This window comes from Ornithorhynchus anatinus, chromosome 10 (assembly GCF_004115215.2).
Source record: "Ornithorhynchus anatinus isolate Pmale09 chromosome 10, mOrnAna1.pri.v4, whole genome shotgun sequence".
NCBI lineage: Eukaryota > Metazoa > Chordata > Mammalia > Monotremata > Ornithorhynchidae > Ornithorhynchus > Ornithorhynchus anatinus.
In genome coordinates, this window is record NC_041737.1 from 44,128,627 (window position 1) to 44,149,403 (window position 20,777).

The 20,777-nt window shown below is 42.1% G+C and overlaps 1 protein-coding gene across 1 annotated transcript in view; it reads right to left on the minus strand.

The window, feature by feature from the left end:
• The window catches only part of POT1 (protection of telomeres 1), a 95,718-nt gene that overhangs the window by 17,296 nt on the left and 57,645 nt on the right, over positions 1-20,777 (minus strand). Inside the window, exons 9-14 of the mRNA XM_001508129.5 lie at positions 18,157-18,447; positions 14,120-14,275; positions 7,497-7,666; positions 6,765-6,853; positions 5,308-5,364; positions 1,167-1,323 (exon numbers count right to left, since the gene is read on the minus strand). Of these exons, the coding sequence (XP_001508179.3) occupies positions 1,167-1,323; positions 5,308-5,364; positions 6,765-6,853; positions 7,497-7,666; positions 14,120-14,275; positions 18,157-18,447 (920 nt within the window). The remainder of the gene's footprint in view (positions 1-1,166; positions 1,324-5,307; positions 5,365-6,764; positions 6,854-7,496; positions 7,667-14,119; positions 14,276-18,156; positions 18,448-20,777) is intronic.

A 20,777-nucleotide genomic window follows, 5' to 3' on the forward strand; every position in this document is an offset into this window, starting at 1 on the left:
CCCACCTCCTCACCGTCCCTCGGTCTCGCCTATCCCGCCGTCGACCCCTGGGTCACGTCCTCCCGCGGTCCCGGAACGCCCTCCCTCCTCACCTCCGCCAAACTGATTCTCTTCCCCTCTTCAAAACCCTACTTAAAACTCACCTCCTCCAAGAGGCCTTCCCAGACTGAGCTCCTCTTCTCCCTCTACTCCCTCTGCCACCCCCCCTTTTCCTCTCCGCAGCTAAACCCTCTTTTTCCCCTTTTCCCTCTGCTCCTCCACCTCTCCCTTCCCATCCCCACAGCACTGTACTCGTCCGCTCGACTGTATATATTTCCATTACCCTATTTATTTTGTTAATGAATTGTACATCGCCTTGATTCTATTTAGTTGCCATTGTTTTTACGAGATGTTCTTCCCCTCGACTCTATTTATTGCCATTGTTCTTGTCTGTCCATCTCCCCCGATTAGACTGTAAGCCCGTCAAACGGCAGGGACTGTCTCTATCTGTTGCCGACTTGTTCATCCCAAGCGCTTAGTACAGTGCTCTGCACATAGTAAGCGCTCAATAAATACTATTGAATGAATGAATGAAAGTGAGTTACCTAGCTGAAAAATGGGGATTAAATCCTAATCCTTCCTATTTAGACTGAAAGACCCATGTAGGACAGGGACTGTGCCTAGAATGATTAACTTGTATCTATTCCAGCGATTATAACAGTCCTTGGCACATACTAAGGGCTATACAAGTACCATAATTCTGAATTTCTATGATTAAGGCATCATTTCAAGGTAGGCCTTTACTCCCCTCACTGAAACTTGACATATCTTCTGAAATACTTTCTTTTAGTACATCTGTGTGACTCTTTTATCAGATGTCAATGTTCACAAAAATTCATCTTCTGCTAAAGTGCAGAATTTTGAGGAGAGCTACAAAGACCTATAAGAAAATGATCACTTCAACACTTAAGACCAACCCTAATTTTAGGAAAGGACACACAGCATCGGAAAAAGTCAGATATTCCTAGAATCAATGCATTTTCCCTAAATCTTTCAGCTCGTTCTCCAAATGGAAAATAACCATATGCTGAGTTTATACTAATTGCTTAAAATTACATTTAAAGATAATTGTACATACAAAATTGACAGGCAACTGTGCTTGAAAAGTGTAATTATGAATTACTTACAATGAGTGGCATTTTGGGCAGTACAGTTTAACGGACTGATAGAGCTTCTGGGGTTTAAAAGTTCTCATTTTGGCTCTGATGCGATACTGGTGAGGAGCTTCATTTTTCAAAATCATACTTAATGACGTTGTCTCCAAATGCTGGTGAGCTGTTAGGACTACAGAGGAATTCTTTGTTAGTGAAGAAACACCATATAATATTTAAAAATGGACTCACTTCACAAATTTCTCCAAATTATATATCTGTATAAAAATATGGTCAAAAAAGGCCATCCCTCAAAATTACTAAATTTGCTTTTTTCTCCTCATCATAAGCCCACATAACTGTGACATCTGCCTGCTCTTTAAACCCAAAGAAAGTAGGGTAGCCTAGGGAAAAGAGCACAGGACTGAAAATCAGGAGCTGCGGATTCAATCCCTCAATTAATAGTGTTTATTGAGCACTTTCTCTGTGCTGTGCTAAGCTTCTGGAAGAGAACAACAGTTTGTGGACACAATTTCTGCTCTCAAGGAGCTAACAAGCTAGCAGTGGGGATAGACACTTAAATAAATTACTCACTGGGTTCTAGTCCTGGCTCCACCACTTGCCTGTAGCGTGACCTTGGGTGTCGCTTAGCCTCCCTGTGTCTTAATTTCCTTATCCGTAAAATGGGAATAAAATACCCAATTTCCATCCCTCTTTAGACTGTGAACTCTAAACTCTCGGGGGAAAAGGGATTGTGTCCAACAGGATTAACTTGTATCTACAAACTACTTAGCACAATGTTTGGCACACAGTAAGTGCTTAATAAATACCACCACCATTATTATTATGATGTTACTGATGGTGAGGTACGTATCTAGGTGTGCAGAATACAGCTGATAACCTGTTCCATCCTGTGCCTCCATAATGTTTGCCCTGTCCTACAGAATCACAATTGCTACCTACCAGTTGGGTACCTGTAATTTGACTCTCAATTTTTTTATTTTCCCAAAGCTTCTACCATAGAAGAACCTACTTCTATATTACACTAACCACTGTTCACTGAACACTACCTGATCAGCAGTCTTACTAATAATAATAATAATGACAGTAATTGTGATATTTGTTAAGTGCTTACTATGTGCCAGGCACTGTACTAAGTGCTGGGGTAGATATGAGGTAATACAGTTGGGCACAACCCCTATCTCACATAGGGCTCACAGTCTTAATCTCCATTTTATAGATGAGCTAACAGAGGCACAGAGAAGCTAAGTGACTTGCCATAACAACTTAGAATATTATTCCATTCAGAGAAGAGGTTATGTGTGAAGAAAGAACTGCCCACAGGACATAACCAAGACAAATTTCCCTACCAAGAAACAGGAGCCTTTAGCCCCGGATATCATGGGCTCAAACGGTGTCAGGGAATCTTGCCCTCTGGCAGGTTCCCAAGAAGACTCTGGTGACAGAATGGGGATTCTTTACTGAGGGGAAGGAAAGAAGTTTTCTAGGGGGAAGAGCTATGATTTCCAGATGCCCCTTTGGGAACTTTTCTAGCCTGGACAAAGGGGCCATGGGACCCTTCTTAGGCTTGCCCTTAATCCATCTAGAAACTGAGGGAACAAGACTCTGAAGGGCAAAGGCTTGATAGCTCTCTTCTCCCCTCACTGCCAGAGAATCACAGGTGGGTGTGCGGTGACTTAGAAGTAATAATTAAATCCTAGAGTCATCAGCTTGGGAGATTTCATAACCTCAACACATTAATTTTTTATGGGTATAAATTCATTCAGTCATTCATTTAATCTTATTTATAGAGGACTTACTGCCTGCAAAGCACTGTACTAAGCACTTGGGAGAGTACAATACAAATGCCATTAATTACAATACAACAACAGACACATTCCCTGCCCACAACGAACTCATTGTCTAGAGGGGGAGATAGACATTAATATAAATAAATAAATAAATAAATAAATAAATAAATAAATAAATAAATAAATTGCAGATATATACATATGTGATGTGGGGCTGGGAGGGAGGATGAATGAAGGGAGCAAGTCAGGGCAACACAGAAGGGGGTGGGAGAAGAGAAGAGGAGGGCTTAGTTAGGAAAGGTTTCTTGGAGGAGATGTGCCAATCTTGGGATCTGAATAATTTTGGTAGGGCCTTCTTTAGAGTTAAGAGCATGGTTTCTATGCCAAAATAATATATGAAAAGGCATTATTAGCTATTGCAAGTAACTGAAAATTTGGTTCAATTTGATGCCTACAGTATAAGACAAATGAATCTCTTCAGTTTGTGACAGTATCAACGTGACATTGTAACAATCCACAAAAATGCTCATTTTAGATACTAAAATGGCTGGCTTCCAATCTGGCTTCTGTCCCCTCCACTCTACTGAGACTGCTCTCTCTAAGGTCACCCGTGACCTCCTTTTTGCCAAATCCAATGGCTCCTACTCCATTCTGATCCTCCTTGACCTCTCTGCTGCCTTTGACACTGTCGACCATCCCCTCCTCCTCCACACCTTATCTCACCTTGGCTTCACGGACTCCGTCCTCTCCTGGTTCTCCTCTTATCTCTCTGGCCGGTCATTCTCGGTCTCCTTCGCTGGAGCCTCCTCCCCCTCCCATCCTTTAACTGTTGGAGTTCCTCAAGGGTCAGTTCTTGGCCCTCTTCTGTCCTCCATTTACACTCACTCCCTCGGTGAACTCATTCACTCCCATGGCTTTGACTACCATCTCTACGCAGATGACACGCAGATCTACATCTCCGCCCCTGTCCTCTCCCCCTCCCTTCAGGCTCGCATCTCCTCCTGCCTCCAGGATGTCTCCACCTGGATGTCGGCCCGCCACCTAAAACTCAACATGAGCGAGACTGAGCTCCTCATCTTCCCTCCCAAGCCCGGTCCTCTCCCAGACTTCCCTATCATCGTGGATGGTACGACCATCCTTCCCGTCTCTCAAGCCCGCAATCTCGGTGTCATCTTTGACTCGTCTCTCTCGTTCACCCCACACATCCTATCCGTTACCAAGACCTGCCGGTTTCACCTTTACAATATTGCCAAGATCCGCCCTTTCCTCTCCACCCAAACGGCTACCTTACTGCTACGGGTTCTTGTTATATCCCGGCTAGACTACTGTGTCAGCCTTCTCTCTGATCTCCCTTCCTCCTCTCTCGCCCCGCTCCAGTCTATTCTTCACTCCGCTGCCTGGCTCATCTTCCTGCAGAAACGATCTGGGCATGTCACTCCCCTTCTTAAACACCTCCAGTGGTTACCTATCAACCTCCGCTCTAAACAAAAACTCCTCACTCTAGGCTTCAAGGCTCTCCATCACCTTGCCCCTTCCTACCTCTCCTCCCTTCTCTCTTTTTACTGCCCACCCCACACGCTCCGTTCCTCTGCCGCCCACTTCCTCACCATCCCTCAGTCTCGTCTATCCCGCCGTCGACCCTTGGGCCATGTCCTCCCGCGGTCCTGGAATGCCCTCCCTCCTCACCTCCGACAATCTAATTCTCTTCCCCTCTTCAAATCCCTACTTAAAACTCACCTCCTCCAAGAGGCCTTCCCAGACTGAGCTCCCCCATTTTTCCCTCTGCTCCCTCTACCCCCCCTTCACCTCTCCGCAGCTAAACCCTCTTTTCCCCCTTTCCCTCTCCTCCTCCCCCTCTCCCATCCCACACCCTCAGCACTGTACTTGTCCACTCGGCTATATATATCTTTACCACCCTATTTATTTTGTTTAATGAGATGTACATCACCCTGATTCTATTTAGTTGCCATTATTTTTATGAGATGTTCTTCCCCTTGACTGTAAGCCCGTCAAACGGCAGGAACTGTCTCTATCTGTTGCCGACTTGTTCATTCCAAGCGCTTACTACAGTGCTCTGCACATAGTAAGCGCTCAATAAATACTATTGAATGAATGAATGAATATGAAGCCAGCTATGCAGTGTTGAAAACACACAATTACTTTAGTACTTCCTGTTTTACCATTTTGGGAACAAACTGAAAATATAAAAAGATGACAAAAGCACAATCACCTACCCTAAGACTTAAGTTGTCAGAATGAAGCTGAACTAGCTGATGAATGATTAGTGTATTAGGACACATTTCTGAAGCAATTTCCTCCTCTATATCTATTTTTCAGAACAGATACATTAGTCAAAAATATCCTACCTGTGGCAGACAGCTGTTGACATCTTTCCATATCATTCGGTGATACTATTCCTTGGCCTACATGATAGAAGAAAATCATAAATAAAACATCTTCTGAACTCATTAAAAAAATACAGCATGGAAGGAAAGCCAGGGGAGGATAGGGCAAAGGTCTTGTTAATTTTAATGAGGTGATTTTATAAACAGTATAAAATGATATTATAACAAGACAGGAGGAGTGGTAATGGTGCATTCACAAAATTTTGCTTCTAAAAAATGGTGTTTTTTTGGATCTAGCTTGGGGTGTTTACAAACTTTTAGGAGAGAGAAAGAGATAGAGAGAGAATATTTCATAAGTTTCTATTTCCTACAAACTGAAAGCCATTTTGGGCTTTATGTTATTCATCCTTCTAACATCTTTAGTAGCACCGGGAAGTATCTGGGTGAAATATTATTAAATTAAAGGATTAGAAGAGCACAAAAAGGTTGGGGAAGGTGATATTTCAATTAAAAGAGGATTTTGTTACTGAAGTAAGAACAGTCATCCAGAGAAAGGTCTCTCAAAATGACCCCAAAGACACTACTGTCAGAGCTGGTCATACTACAGAAATGGCACCAAAGACACTGAATGCCTTTGAGTCACTACACCACTGGATATTGGAAGAGAGCTCATACAAGTGGCAGTCACACAGGATAAAATGCTGGGAACAGTCAGGAGGAAAAATACTACATTACAAGAACATCTGGTTTGAGCCTTCGGATTTCAAGTAGGAGTAGTTTGGGCTACCTCTGGCGGTCTTTAAAAAAACAATTTTTTTCACTCACTTATTGCAACGGGGGTTTTAACATCTTCATTGAATCCATATTTGTATGATTTAGGGCATAACTTTCTGTTGAATAGGGAGCCTGAAGGCTTATACTAATTTAGGGAGTTTTCTCCACTTCTCAACTGAAATGTTCCTGCAAGTACCCAGTGGCAATTTACTCGGCCTCATCACTCCCCATATACCCAACACCTCCAATTCCATCCAACTTTTCTATTCAGAATTTTTGAAATCTTGCCTGTAACAATATCACTCTAAGGTGGGTGAATGTATTAAACACCTTATCAATCATTTATACCCTGAACCAACATTTCACATCAAATGTAAATCCTGGATTGCCTACTTTGTTACTTTTGTATGTACTAAGTCCTAAACACTAGGCATTGTGCTATGGACAAAAGAGGCTATTCTTTAATAATTTAACTGCTGCACTTATGCTAGGTAATTGTAAAGAAAGCGGAGGTTTCATTATGAGGAATCAGTGCTTGCAGTTAACAGGAAAAACTGGTAGTAAGCCTAGGGAGTTAAAATGTTTATAAAAATATAATTTTTTTCTACAATTTACATAAGTGCAAAGTATGGTACTAAATGAGTTTAATATCTTCAGAAATTATTTTTATCAGAAAAAAATAAAGGAAATCATTTGATCCTTACTTGAAAAATTGCTTAAGCTATCATCAGGTTCTACTGGCGGAATGCTATTCAAACACTGGTATGCTGTCAAATCCAAAGATTCCATACATCTATAACACAAAGAATATACGCTTTTCAAATAAAAGTGAATTTCTAACTCAGGAAATAGCAATGTCATCAGCACGACATTTATGATTCACCCACATATTGGACAGATGCAGAAACATCATTTAGGCTTGGATCATCATCCGGAGAGTGCTGGGCTCTGGCCACTGCTGACTTACCCAAGATGACCCCTTGATATCGGTTAGGGGAGTTGGCAGTTGTGGCTAATTTGGGAACTGCACTGTCCAGGGATGGGGCACTTGAGATCTCCTTGTTAGTTGAAAACTTTAGGAATAATACTTGTGATATCTGTAAAGTGCTTAACCTGTGCCATGCACTGTACTAAACACTGAGGTAGAAACAAAGAATTCAGGTCAAATACAGTCTCTGCTCTAACCAGGATTCACGTTCTAAGTATGAGGAGAACAGATATTGAATTCCCATTTTACAGATGAGGAAGCTGGGGTACAAAGAAGTTAAGTGACTTGCCCTGGGTCACACAGCAGGCAAATGGCAAAGCCAGGTCCTCTGACTCTCAAGCCCACGTTTTATCCATTAGGTCACATTGCTTTCCATGGTTGGAATATGCCAGTATTATTTCCTTCAATTTCTTGGTGATTAATACTGGTAGATCATAAACATCCTTACTTTTGCATCTCTTTGACATCAGAGTTACTTTCTGGCAGGACTCTGATTCCTCGTCCGTAGCAGGTGCCCCCGTGTAGGTGAAATTCTAGGTAGGAACTATTTGCCTCATTCTCAGAATTGACTTGATGGATTTTTGCATGAAGACTATAAATGCGGAGAAAACTTCCAACCTAAATGTTTGGAGAGATGATATCTTAATTAAATAATGAACTCCATCAAGGAAGCAGGATGCTGACTGGTCGTCAGAAAGACCCGAGGTTGAGACACAATGTACTGAGCTATCAGCACTAGAAGAGGCCAAAGACTCAAGGATTGAATCAACCTGGGGAACTTCAAAAGAGTAAGGGAAAAGGGAGCAGTTAGAGGCAAAGGAGCAGGAAGTTGTGAGGGTCTCAGTGGAAGGAACCCTTAGACTGCTTCAAAAATAACTATCTTCTTGTTAGGATCTTTTACCTTATCTTCATTTTCCTATACCTCATCAGGCTTTTTGGTCATATCAATTATGCCCTCCTCCAAACCCCAAATTCTCCTGTTTCAGTTAAGAGTCTTGTCTTATGCTGTTGAGTTGTCTCCAACCCATAGCGAAGACACATCTCTCCCAGAACACCCCACCTCCCTCTGCAACCGCTCCGGTAGTGTACCTCATTACATTCAAGAACTTGGCTGAATTGATCAAAGCCCACAGAAACCACTGATTTTCACCCAACTGAATCATTTTAAGGGCCCCAAAATAAGATCATTATAATTGATGAATAACATTTCATAGCAGGAAAACACTATCCAAATAACCCATTTTCTAAAAAATAAGTGATAGTCCTGTTTTGTGGACTCCCCCTAATCGATCAATCATATTTATTGAGCAGTTACTGTGTGCAGGACACCACACTGTGCACTTAAGAGAGTACAACATGATAATATGAGACAAATTTCCAGCCCACAATGAGCTTACAGTCTAGTGGGAGAGACAGACATTAATATGAAAAAAATAAGAGAGGGGAGGGCATGTGAATAAAGGGAGCACCTTTGGGAGACAGAGAAGGGAGTGGGAAAAGTGGAAACGAGGGCTTGGACAGGCCTCTTGTAGAAGATAGGGCTTGGACAGGCCTCTTGTAGAAGATGTGTCTTCAATAAGGCTTTGAAGGTGGAGAGAGCAATTATCTGTCAGATATAGGGGAGGGCGTTCTGGGCCAGAGGCAGGATGTGAGAAAGAGGTTGGCTGCAAGACAGATGAGATCAAGTTACAGTGATTAGGTTGGAATTAGAGGAGCGAAGTGTGCAGGCTGGGTTGTAGTAGGAGAGTTGTGAGAAGAAGGAGGGGGCAAGATGATTGAGTGCTTTAAAGCCGGTGTTAAGGAGTTTCTGTTCGATTTGGAGGTGGATGGACAACCACTGGAAGTTCTTCAGGAGTGGGAGAACATCGACTGAATGTTTTTGTAGGAAAATGATCTGGGGAGCAGACTGAAGTGTGGACTGGAGTAGGGAGAGACAGGAGGAAGGGAGGTCAGCAAGGAAGCTGACACTGTAATCAAGGTAAGATAGGATAAGTGCTTGGTTTAACATGGTAGCAGTTTGGATGGAGAGGAAAGGACAGATAATAATAATCATGACGGTATTTGTTAAGCACTTACTATGTTCCAAGCACTGTTCTAAGCACTGAGGTAGATACAAGGCAATCAGGTCGTCCCTCGTGGGGCTCAAAGTGTTAATCCCCATTTTACAGATGAGGTAACTGAGGCACAGAGAAGCTAAGTGACTTGCCCAAAGTAGCAGAGCTGGGAGTAGAACCCATGACTTCTGCCTCTCAAGCCTGGGCTCTTTCCACTAAGCCATGCTGCTTCTCTTCTCGGATTTTAGCGATGTTGTGAGGGTTGAATCAACAGAATATTGTGACAGATTGAATATGTGGGTTGAATGAGAGAGAGGACTCAAGGATAATGCCAAGGTTATAGGCTTTTCATTCAGTAGTATTTATTGAGTGCTTACTATGTGCAGAGCACTGTGCTAAGCGCTTGGAATGAACAAGTCGGCAACAGATAGAGACAGTCCCTGCCGTTTGACGGGCTTACAGTCTAATCGGGGGAGACGGACAGACAAGAACAATGTCAATAAATAGAGTCAAGGGGAAGAACATCTTGTAAAAACAATGGCAACTAAATAGAATCAAGGCGATGTACAATTCATTAACAAAATAAATAGGGTAATGAAAATATATACAGTTGAGCAGACGAGTACACTGCTGAGGGGAAGGGAAGGGAGAGGGGGAGGAGCAGAGGGAGATGGGGGAAAAGAGGGTTAAGCTGCAGAGAGGTGAAGGGGGGGTGGTAGAGGGAGTAGAGGGAGAAGAGGAGCTCAGTCTGGGAAGGCCTCTTGGAGGAGGTGAGTTTTAAGTAGGGTTTTGAAGAGGGGAAGAAAATTAGTTTGGCGGAGGTGAGGAGGGAGGGCGTTCCAGGACCGTGGGAGGATGTGGCCCTGGGGTCAACGGTGGGATAGGCGAGACCGAGGGACGGTGAGGAGGTGGGTGGCAGAGGAGCGGCGCGTGTGGGGTGGGCAGTAGAAAGAGAGAAGGGAGGAGACGGTAGGAAGGGGCAAGGTGATGTAGAGCCTTGAAGCCTAGAGTGAGGAGTTTTTGTTTGGAGCGGAGGTTGATAGGCAACCATTGGAGGTGTTTAAGAAGGGGAGTGACATGCCCAGATCATTTCTGCAGGAAGATGAGCCGGGCGGCGGAGTGAAGAATAAGTTTTTGAGACAGGAAGGATGGTGATGCTGTCTACTGTGATGGGAAAGTCAGGGGAAGGACAGCTTTTGAGAGGGAAGATAAGGAGTTTTGTTTTGCACATGCTAAGCTTGTGGTGATGGCAGGACAATTAAACAGATGTTTTGAAGGCAGGATGAAATGTGAGACTGCAGAGAGGGAGAAAAAGGCTGAAGATGTAGATTTGGGAATCATCTGCATAGAGGTGGTAGTTGAAGCCATGGGAGAGAATGAGTTCTCCAAGGAAGTAGGTGTAGTTGGAAAACAGAAGAGACCAAGAACACAGAGCCCTGAGGGACACCCTAATATAACTGCCTTTGCTTGCATATGTCCTTCTCTGATGCTCCTATTGTTTCCCAATGCTGGTAGATTTAGTTTTAGTAGATTTAGCATTTTTAGTTGCTGCTGTTCTTTTGTTTCTTGTTTCAATCTTGTTTCATTATTTGTGTGGCTCTTGTATGACGATCAAAGTACCAAGAAAGGGCAATAGAAGTAGAAGACATGATCCCCGCCCTCACAGAGCTTATCTTTTGCAAAGAAGTGGCAGACAGCACCCTTTCAAAAAAACTATAAACTTCATACTCTACAGTGGGTGAGGACACAATGATGTATGCTGTGTTGAGGCCTTAGAGAAACCTGAACTGGATGAAATAGAAATATGTATTTCCTGGTGGAAGGCAAGACAAAGGTGCCCATATGCCCTCTCTATATTTTCCCTTTCACTTGATCTCATAGCAGATAAGGGGAGATATTGCTGGCTAGACTCAGTAGTCACTGGGGTCTAGCTACACAGCAATCACTAGCATGTGTCTTATGTGCCTAGAGTGAGTTGAGCTCTTGGGAGGAAACAACCAGAGCCCTCCCTATGGTCTGTGAATCTGTTCTTCTCCCCAACGCTGGACCACACCTGTAGAGAACGGTCATTAATGAGTCTATCCTCCCAACAGTCAATTAATCAGTGGAATTTATTGAGAGCTTACTGTGCGCTGAACACTGCACTAAGCACTTAGGAGGACATAATATGATGCATTTGGTAGATGTGATCCCTACCCACAAGGAGCTTACAGTCTAGACGGGGAGATGGACATTAAAATAATTATGGATAAGTACATAAGTGCTGTGGTGCTGAGGTGAATAAAGGGTACAGATTCAAATGCATTCTTTTTATCCCTCTTTTGAAGAAAGCTATGAAAATGTTTGGCTAAATATGTGTAGGTTTTTAATCAGCATCAATTGGAATACACTTGGCAGAACTATGAACTGCATTCTTATAGCTTGGAAAAGGAAAAGGATTAAAGGTGACCTCCAAAGTGACATGAGGATGTTAGTTTTCAGGTAGGGAAGAAAATCAACTCCAGAAAAGACTCAAGAAGTTTTCTCCCTGTTATACTGTACTCTTTCAAGCACTTAATACAGTGCTCAGCACAGAGTAAGCACTCAATCAATACTCAATTAATTAATTGATCTCTACATGGGGGGCGGGGAGCACACAGCATGTTGCTTTGATGTGAAAGGGAATAAAGCTGGATGTTTCACTCCTAAAGGAGTGTCACTTTGCTGGGAACTGGGTTCAGATAAAGTGAAAGGGCACAATGACAGCAGATCGAAACAAAATGAGCCATATACCTCAGTCCCACGAAAGAAACTTTACTGGCAGAGTGTGATTGGCAGAGGAATTAAAAACTCATATATATGGGCATACTTCTTACTAATAACTATGAATTCATCTAAGTCAGCATATTAAGTTATGAGACCTCAGGCTATGGCTTCAATAAATATGGGTAATATTTTTAAATTTAAATCAAGCTATAGGCATATCTAGATAAAATTTTAAAGAAATGGAAAGGCAAAAAAATTAGAGCAACCAAATAAGCATAGGAAAGGCATTTTAAGTGCATAAAGGAAAAATAAAGGACACTAAAAATAATTTAGATTCACTAATAAATGAACAGTAGTATGAAATTCAAGAGAATATGGTTGAAATATAAAACCTGTTCTTTAATTCAGTCTTTAGGAAAAGGATTAACACCCCAAATTAACTAGTTCTACAAAATCTGCATTAATCTATTTGAAATATTAGATGAGACACCAAATAATTTACTGAAACCCTTAGCAGTACTGGAAAGAAACGCACACAGAGATACCAAGAAGATGTAAGCTAGGAAGAAAATATGTAAGGAAAACTGCCAAGACAGCATCACTTGAAAATAGAGAAGAGAGAAAGCTGAGGGTACCAGCTGGTATATCACACATAAGTAATTATGACACTGTTTCAATTACTGACAAAATAAGTTAATATTGAAGGAACTAAAACAATGAAAAATGAAGTTTCATGTTTATAGAACAACTTACGGTTATTTCTTATGGGACATTCAGGAAGTGGGGAAAGTTAAAAATTTAGAACGTTATTGTGTGGAAACACACTGGATGATGCATTTGAGTGAGGCATTTTACTTAAAGTGAGGATTCAGATTTATTTAAGGGTATAGACGAGTGAGTAGAACATTTAAAGAACTAAAGGGTAACAATAAGTGCTCCTTTATTAGTGGGGCAGTGTTATTTTAACAATTGGGAATATAGTGTATGCAGAAAAAAGTTAAGAATAAGAGAATCCCATTAAACTGAGAGATCTGACAGGCATGAATTAGAATGAGGAAAAAATGCATACCATGATATTTGGAAATATCCCATCTGGATTACAGAAAATCAAGGGATGAACACACCACACATTCAGTAACATGACAGAGAGCCCATTATGTGCCAGGGCCTGTATCTGGCCTATTAAATCTGTATCTACCTAGCGGGAAAGTAGTATGGCTTAATGTAGAGCACCTGGGTCTGAAAGTCAGAAGGACCTGGTTCTGATCCTGACTGCACTAGTCTGCTGTGTAGCCTTGGGCAAGTCACTACACTTCTCTATGCCTCAGTTACCTCATCTGTTAAATGGGGATTAAGACTGTGAGTCCCAAGTGGGAGATGGACTATGTCTGACCTGACTAGCTTATATTTACCCCTGTGCTTAGTACAGTGCCTAGCACATAGTAAGCGCTTAAAAAACACCATAAAAAAGTATCTGTCTCAGGGATTAGCACTGTGTTAGACACATAGTGCATAATAACCATAACCCAAAAAAACTCATTTTTAATCACACCTGTTAAAATCTTTCAGATGCTGTACCCCCAAAAAACAAAAAAGATAGTAAAATATTTAACAATGAGGTGCCCAAACTAAAAGCATAATTATACTACAGAAAACTAAAAACAATTCTGTGGACCATAAATCAGGCCATAGAAAGAAACACAGCTTCAGAGTTTAAATGACAATTTGCTATATCCACAAATTCCTTCTGGAGGCAGCATTGTTCTCAGTTAGCAGCTACATATTGGCACTAGGCAGATGAAACATTTTGGATGCTCTACATACTCTATATTCCCCAAGGCAAGTATAAAGCCAGGATGCCTCTCATAACACATGGAAGAGGCTGTACACAAACTGAGCAGCCAGAATGGTAGCCCCTTACCTTCACTGTTCCCTCAGAATAGTCTCATGAGCCCATCATGGGGTCCTGAGCCCCCAGGATGAGAACCACTGAGGTCATTTTTCAGAACCACAAATCCCAAATTAACAATATGTTGTATTTTAATATTTGGAGAGTGTCCTTTCATCAGTAGGATTGTCTTCCCCACTCAAGATAATTTATAGCTTCGGGGAAACTTTTGTACAACAGGAGGGACTGATGATGGAAACACATAAAGGAGAGACAAATTTCATGTCCGGCTCATCTTTGGAAGCCCAGGCCAAATTTTTTTCAAAAAAAGAACCCCTAAATAAGAAACTGAAAATGACAGTTCAGTGACTGTCTGAACATTACCTTCAAGGATTTTGCCACAGGAACATGGTTGTCATAAACTAGAATGTCTACTGTTAGATTTTTCAGTTGACGGAGAAGAACTGCATCACCTTCAAGGGCATGATCTTCAATAGAGCCCTTCCAAGCTGGATATGGAGCCTTGGTGCCATCCCATACCTGTCAATATAAACACAAAGTCATCACTTTTTGCAAATGACTAATTTAAAGCAGTTCTCCTTTCCTCTCAGACGAAAGCTCCTTGTGGGACAGTCACTGTGCCTGATCTGATTATGTTGAATCTGACCATCACGTAGCACAAAGCTTAACAGATCCCATATCTAACACAAGAGTAAGGAATTCAGTTACCATCCTAGGCTACCAGCGCCATCCTTAGAAGCTCTCCCTGACCTCTGGGAAATGGGAAAATGGTGGAAACCTTCATGTTCTGAAAACAGGTTTCAGAAAGGTGCTGTAGAGATAGATCTGGACTCCCAACTACCCAAACTCAAATGCGTTAGGTTTTGAACAGCATTTCCTATGAATGCAAATAAGAAACTCATTTGAATCAAAGGGCTCAGAGAGACTCTGACTACTTGTAGTGTTACCTTCTTCCCTTCCACAATCTTAAATTCAGTTGCAATTTAACAGATAATCCCTCTGCACAAGATTTATTATAAAAAGAATCCACACTTAAGCCCCACATAACATGTGTGAGTACATGTTAGAAAACAGCATTTGCTAGCAATGATCCTTCTAAAATATTGATTTTCTATTTGCTCTGCTCTTTTCTATTTGATGATGTATTAAATATATGTGATTCAATATGAGGCACTCCTTGAAAGTTGCTAGCCTGTGCTGGGTATCTCTGTTACTGAAGGTGCTGGAAATCTGAGGCTCGAAATAACATAATAGTCCCCAGAGCAGTTATAAAGGATTCTTATATCATCATTTTCGCAGGGAACAGCTAGTGCCCATTTCATTTATTAGTACATCAAATGATGAAAATTTATATAAAAATAGTATTAAGGGAGAGTTAAAAAACACTGAAAGCAAGAAAACTGTTTCATTGAATAAACACCATAGCAAATAAATGCTGCACAGTGCTCCTGGACATGGTGAAATAGTCATATGAAAAACAATTTGCTTTCTCAGGATCAATAAAGCAAAATTATAAAATCACTAGTTGAATGATTAGTTCCTAGATTTAATTGAGAGGAGCAATGTTAAAATTATGGTGTTTCTCTCCATTAAATCTGTGGAATGATCAGTTATAAAGAGTTAGCCTTAAATATGGGTAGAAACTGGTGCAAGTACAACCACAAAAATCTGGCACTGGCAATATAGAACCATAAGAAATCTGAAATATTTGCTTTCTTTTCCTTCAATGGTTCCTGCTTGTCAAATCAGTGATGGAGAAAGAATGGAGTTTGCCCATGCCCTTTGTGCCTATGGCTTTGTGCTGCTCAGTACAGTAACTTTTTGGCCTCTTTTTTTTTATCCCCTTAAGAATTCTCAGACACCTGGAAAAATCAAGAAAATAGAGCAATAACCAGACACCCAAATTCAATAAATATGATTGAATGAATGAATTTGGCAAGGGAAGCCGCACTGCTTAAGCTTTGGTCACGTCATTATTTTGACCACCAGGGGACATAAGCTACAGACTTAAACCTTAGGGAAAAAGTAAGAGCCACATGAAATCATAAACTACATAGTGGCATTAAACGGCCGACCCGAAAACATTAAGATGACCACGTTAAGATGAGAACAACCAAGCTATAACTTTGATTTTTTTCCCCCAAAACTATCCAAATGTGAATGTTTCTGCATGAAAAAGCTGAATAAATATCTTTCTAAATTAACAATGAAATTTAAGAACATTCTGGGCCATGGACTTTAGAAATAAATCCATCAAATCATGTATACTTCCAATAATAAACAATGATAAATTGTCAGGGGAGTGTCTGAAAGGGCTGTGCCATCAGTGGAAATTTCTGACTGAAGAGCTACCTTGGGTCACCTCACAGGGTGGATGGGCTAAGCAGATATCCTGAAACAACTGGCTAACGTGGGTGGCAAAGATGATAGAAGTGGTCAGGGGCACTATCCTGGCCAGTGTCTTCTGCTCAATGGTGCTCTGGCACTATACGCTGCAGCTACTTTGGCCATTCTCGACAAGTACCATTCTTGTCTGCACTATGCAATGTGCTGTATCCCGATCTATCTACTCCTTGTTGCAATCAGTCCCAGTGGGACGTGGCCGGCAGGTGTGAGGGACTGTGAGTGGAGCTGTGCAAGCCAACAGCATCTATAACCAATTCCTTCGTGTTGGTTCTCAGTTCCAAAGCCTTTGAGACTGGGCCATGGCTGGTTTGTCATTTATGACAAGAGACTCCTTCATCCCTGGCATTTTATGGGCACCAAGGCACAGTGATGGGGAAGTCTTTGGAACTGCTCTGCCACGAAGAGAAGAGGCAGCAGATCTCTGCTTGGCCCCCATCCACCCCTTTGGTGATCAACTCCTGATATTTCTGCTGCATAGAAAGAGGCTGGAAACCACCAGGAGACCTGAGCAAGGTTTTCAAAACTGTTGGCTAGTCTGGACAAAGAAATAAGGCCCTTAAATGTACCTCCTAAAATAATGCCTGAGAAAGATATGAAACTGAATGTGTTTAATATCTACATTCTATTTTGAATGAACATGAAGATCTGAGATTCGGTGTTGACACATCCATTAGCACTGTTCATGATGTGAATTATTTTTTCAACCTGGATCACTTTTATCAAAACAATCTTGGCAGCTGTCTGACCGACAGTATCTCACAAAAATACCTTTTCACAGTTCACATGGATATTTGGAGCTGGGGTTTCTGCTTCCGATAGAGCTGAGTGGGATGCTAGCACGGCCTCGGTGTCTCCGCATTCTTCAGGAGCTTGACACTGGGCCAACTTGATGATGGTTTGGTTGATGCTTTTGTATACAACTGCATTGCCAGCTCAAACTCAGAGCTTAGGAGGTGATGGGCAGGCGAGCACATAAGCTTTTGTGGTCAGGGAATGTGTTGGTTAAATTGTACTTTCCCAAGCGCTTAGGACAGTGCTCTGCACACAGTAAACACTCAATAAATACCACTGATTAACTGAAGAAGCAGTGTGGCCTACTGGAATGAGAAAGGGTCTGGTAGTCAGAGTATCTGGTCTAATCCCAGTTTTTGCTTGCTGTGTGACCTGGGGCAAGTCACTTGACCTCTCTGTGCCTCAGATTCCTCATTGTAAAATGGGAATTCAATACGTACTCTCAGACTGGGAGCCCATGTGGGACAAGGACTGTGTCCAACCTGATAATCTACTTGATAATCTGTAATTAGATAACCTGATAATCTGTATTTAGTATAGTTTTTGGCACTTAGTACATGCTTATCAAATACGCTCCTCATCCTCCTCATCATTATATTATTATTAGACTGGATATCTTTCAATCTGGACAATGATATAAACAATGCACTTGACAGTATCCATCTCTTCTCTTTACCTGGGAAGAAGGTGGTGCTGTAATATGGCAATTCACTGAAGAACACATACGTTGGTGGCTATGGGAGTACACTGAACATATGAGAAGCAGCATGGCCTAGTGGATAGAGCACAGGCCCAGGATTCGGAAGGACCTGGGTTCCTGCCCTGGCTCTGACACTTGTCTGTGTGACCTGGGAGAAATCCCTTAGTTTCTCTGTGTCAGTTACCTCATCCGTAAAATTGGGATTAAGACTGTGAGCCCCATGTAGGACGTTGACTGTGTCCAACCTGATTAACCTGTATTTATCCCAGGGCTTAGTATAGTTCCTGCCACAGAGTATTTAACAAATGCTTGTAAATCACTTTAAAACCCAAATCAAATCCAAAAAGTCCTTGTCCTCTGATTTCAAATATAAAACGTGACAACAGCAATAGAGATCTAGGTATAATCAGGAGAAAATTAAAATGTGAATTATTATAATAGGCTCCAAAGAAGGGGTGTCCTAGGACTTCCACTTCTTCGTGGAAATACTTTAAAAACCTACCTTGAGGAGAATCGAAGATCCATCCACTTCTGCCTTCCCCACCAGCTGACACGTTAGGTCGAAAAACTGCAAAGGCTGGACATGGGACAGCGTGACCATTGGACCGGGAGGGGAAAGATGATTGGCTGCCCAGATACGGAGTGCTTCCACAGTCTTCTCATCCTCGAGGGTGAACCTGTACGTTTTGCTGGAAGTGCGAGGTTTGATGGAGGTTCCCAAAGTTCCCTCAAATGTTATGGCTGCAAAGCCTGCGCTGGTAACACCCTGAATCTCATGGTTGTATTCTTGAATCTAGGGGAGAAAAACACAACATAATTGGGCTTTTTGCATGAATCAGAAGGACCTGAGTTCTAATCCCAGCTCTGTTACTTATCTGCTCTGTGACCTTAGGCAAGTCACTTCGCGTCTCTGTGCTTCAGTTACCTCATCTGTAAAATAGGGATCTAGACTGTGAGCCCCTTGTGGGACAAGGACTGGGTCCAACCCAATTAACATATCTATCCCAGCACTTAATATAGTGCTTGGCACATAGTAAGGGCGTAACAAATATCACAAAAAAATAAGAAAAAAAAAGACTAGATTACTTTGATGATTTTGAATAAACATTTTCTTAGCAAATACAATCAATAAAATATATTTGAGGCAGATTGCGGCCTCTAGCTTGACAACAGGAATGCAGAAGAAGGCAGAATCAAACTCTAAGTAAATTAGTGTTATGTAATAAATCTCGGGTTCCCCAGTTTCTCAGCCCCTATTAGATGATATGAACCTCTACCAACACTGGTTGACAGTCATGCCCACAAACACATAATCTACATTACGTGCCCAGTGAGATTTATTTGTATCTACCCCAGCACTTAGTACAGTACCTGACACATAAATGATTAACAAAAACCATTTAAAAAAAAAGATTCAGATGGACACCTTAAAAGGATTCTTTCAAACATATAATGACTCTGGTTCAGAAAAACCACCTGGACAGCTGAATAAAAAATTCTCCTCTGAACGAAAGGACATCCCTACAGTCACTGATGTGAACTATGCTAACCCTTATTATTAGCATTATGTAGTATTTAGTGTGTGAAAACCACAAAATCTGTGGGCTGAACACTCACAACGCCCCAGGGGACAGACGGGACAATAAGATCTCAATCCTCCTAAAGTGAAAAAAGGATAGACAGTCAAAAGAATATAAAGCAAACCAGTTACAGAATAAAGCCTAGAACTCATAGTCCGCTTAACCCTCTGTAGGTAGTTCACTCAGCTCCCAAACCACTAACTAAATCCCACCTCCTCTCTAAAGTCATCCCAGGAAATGACAATATACAGACACTAAGCGTTTTAATCCTGTTTCATTATACTACCCTGACTGATCCTCATTCATATTTTCGCACCCCGATTTCATTCATTCAATCATTCAATAGTATTTATTGAGCACTTACTATGTGCAGAGCACTGTACTAAGCTCTTGGAATGTACATTTCGGCAACTGATAGAGATAATCCCTGCCCAAATCAGGGGAGACAGATGGCAGAGCAAAACAGAATGAAACAAAAACAAGACAATATTATCACGATTAATAGAATCAAGGGGATGTGCACCTCATTAACAAAATAAATAGGGTAGTAAAAAATATATACAAATGAGCACAGTGCTGAAGGGAGGGGAAGGGGGAGCGGGAGGAGCAGAGGGAAAGGGGGCTTAGCTGAGGGGAGGTGAAGGAGAAAAGGGGGAGGAGCAGAGGGCGGAGAGGCAGCGGAGGGAGCAGAGGGAAAAGGGAGTAGCTCAGTCTGGGAAGGTCTCTTGGAGGAGATGAGCTCTCAGTAGGGCTTTGAAGAGGGGAAGAAAGTTAGTTTGGTAGAGGTGAGGAGGGAGGGCATTCTAGGACAGCGGTAGGACGTGGGCAGGAGGTTGACGGCGGGATAGGCATGAATGGGGGACAGTGAGGAGGTGAGCAGCAGAGGAGCGGAGTGTACGGGGTGGGCAGTAGAAAGAGAGAAGGGAGGTGAGGTAGGAGGGGGCAAGGTAATGGAGAGCCTTGAAGCCAAGAGTGAGGAGTTTTTGTTTCGTGCAGAGGTTGATAGGCAACCACTGGAGGTTTTTAAGGAGAGGAGTGACATGCTCAGAGCGTTTCTGTAGGAAACCAGGACTGCCAGATGGACTTGGCCCAACATGTGGCAATGTTATCATGGCACCAAGGACTTCGCTATTTAATTCTGGGCTAGGTTACCTTCGAAATCTTGGAGGATAACTACATTTCTGGCCAGGGCACACCAAGGGAGAATGTGGCATGTTTTAAGGTGGAGGAGTCCCTGAAAAGGCCTTGCAAGGCTCTGGTGGAAAGAGTTGCTACTGGCCAGTTATGTGATCTTGGGCAAGACACTTAACCTCTCTGGACTTCATTTTCCTCATTGGGAAAATGGGAATATGATAGTAACTCTTTCTCCCTCTTGGAGTATCCAATCTGATTCTCTTGCACCAACCCCAACTGTCAGCAGAGTGCCTGGGACTTGGAGCATGAAATAAATACCACTGAAAACATACATAAATATAAATCGGCAGAATAGGGGTAAAATTCCAGTAGGAACGACCTTTTTTACCTATTTCTTATGGTTTCATCC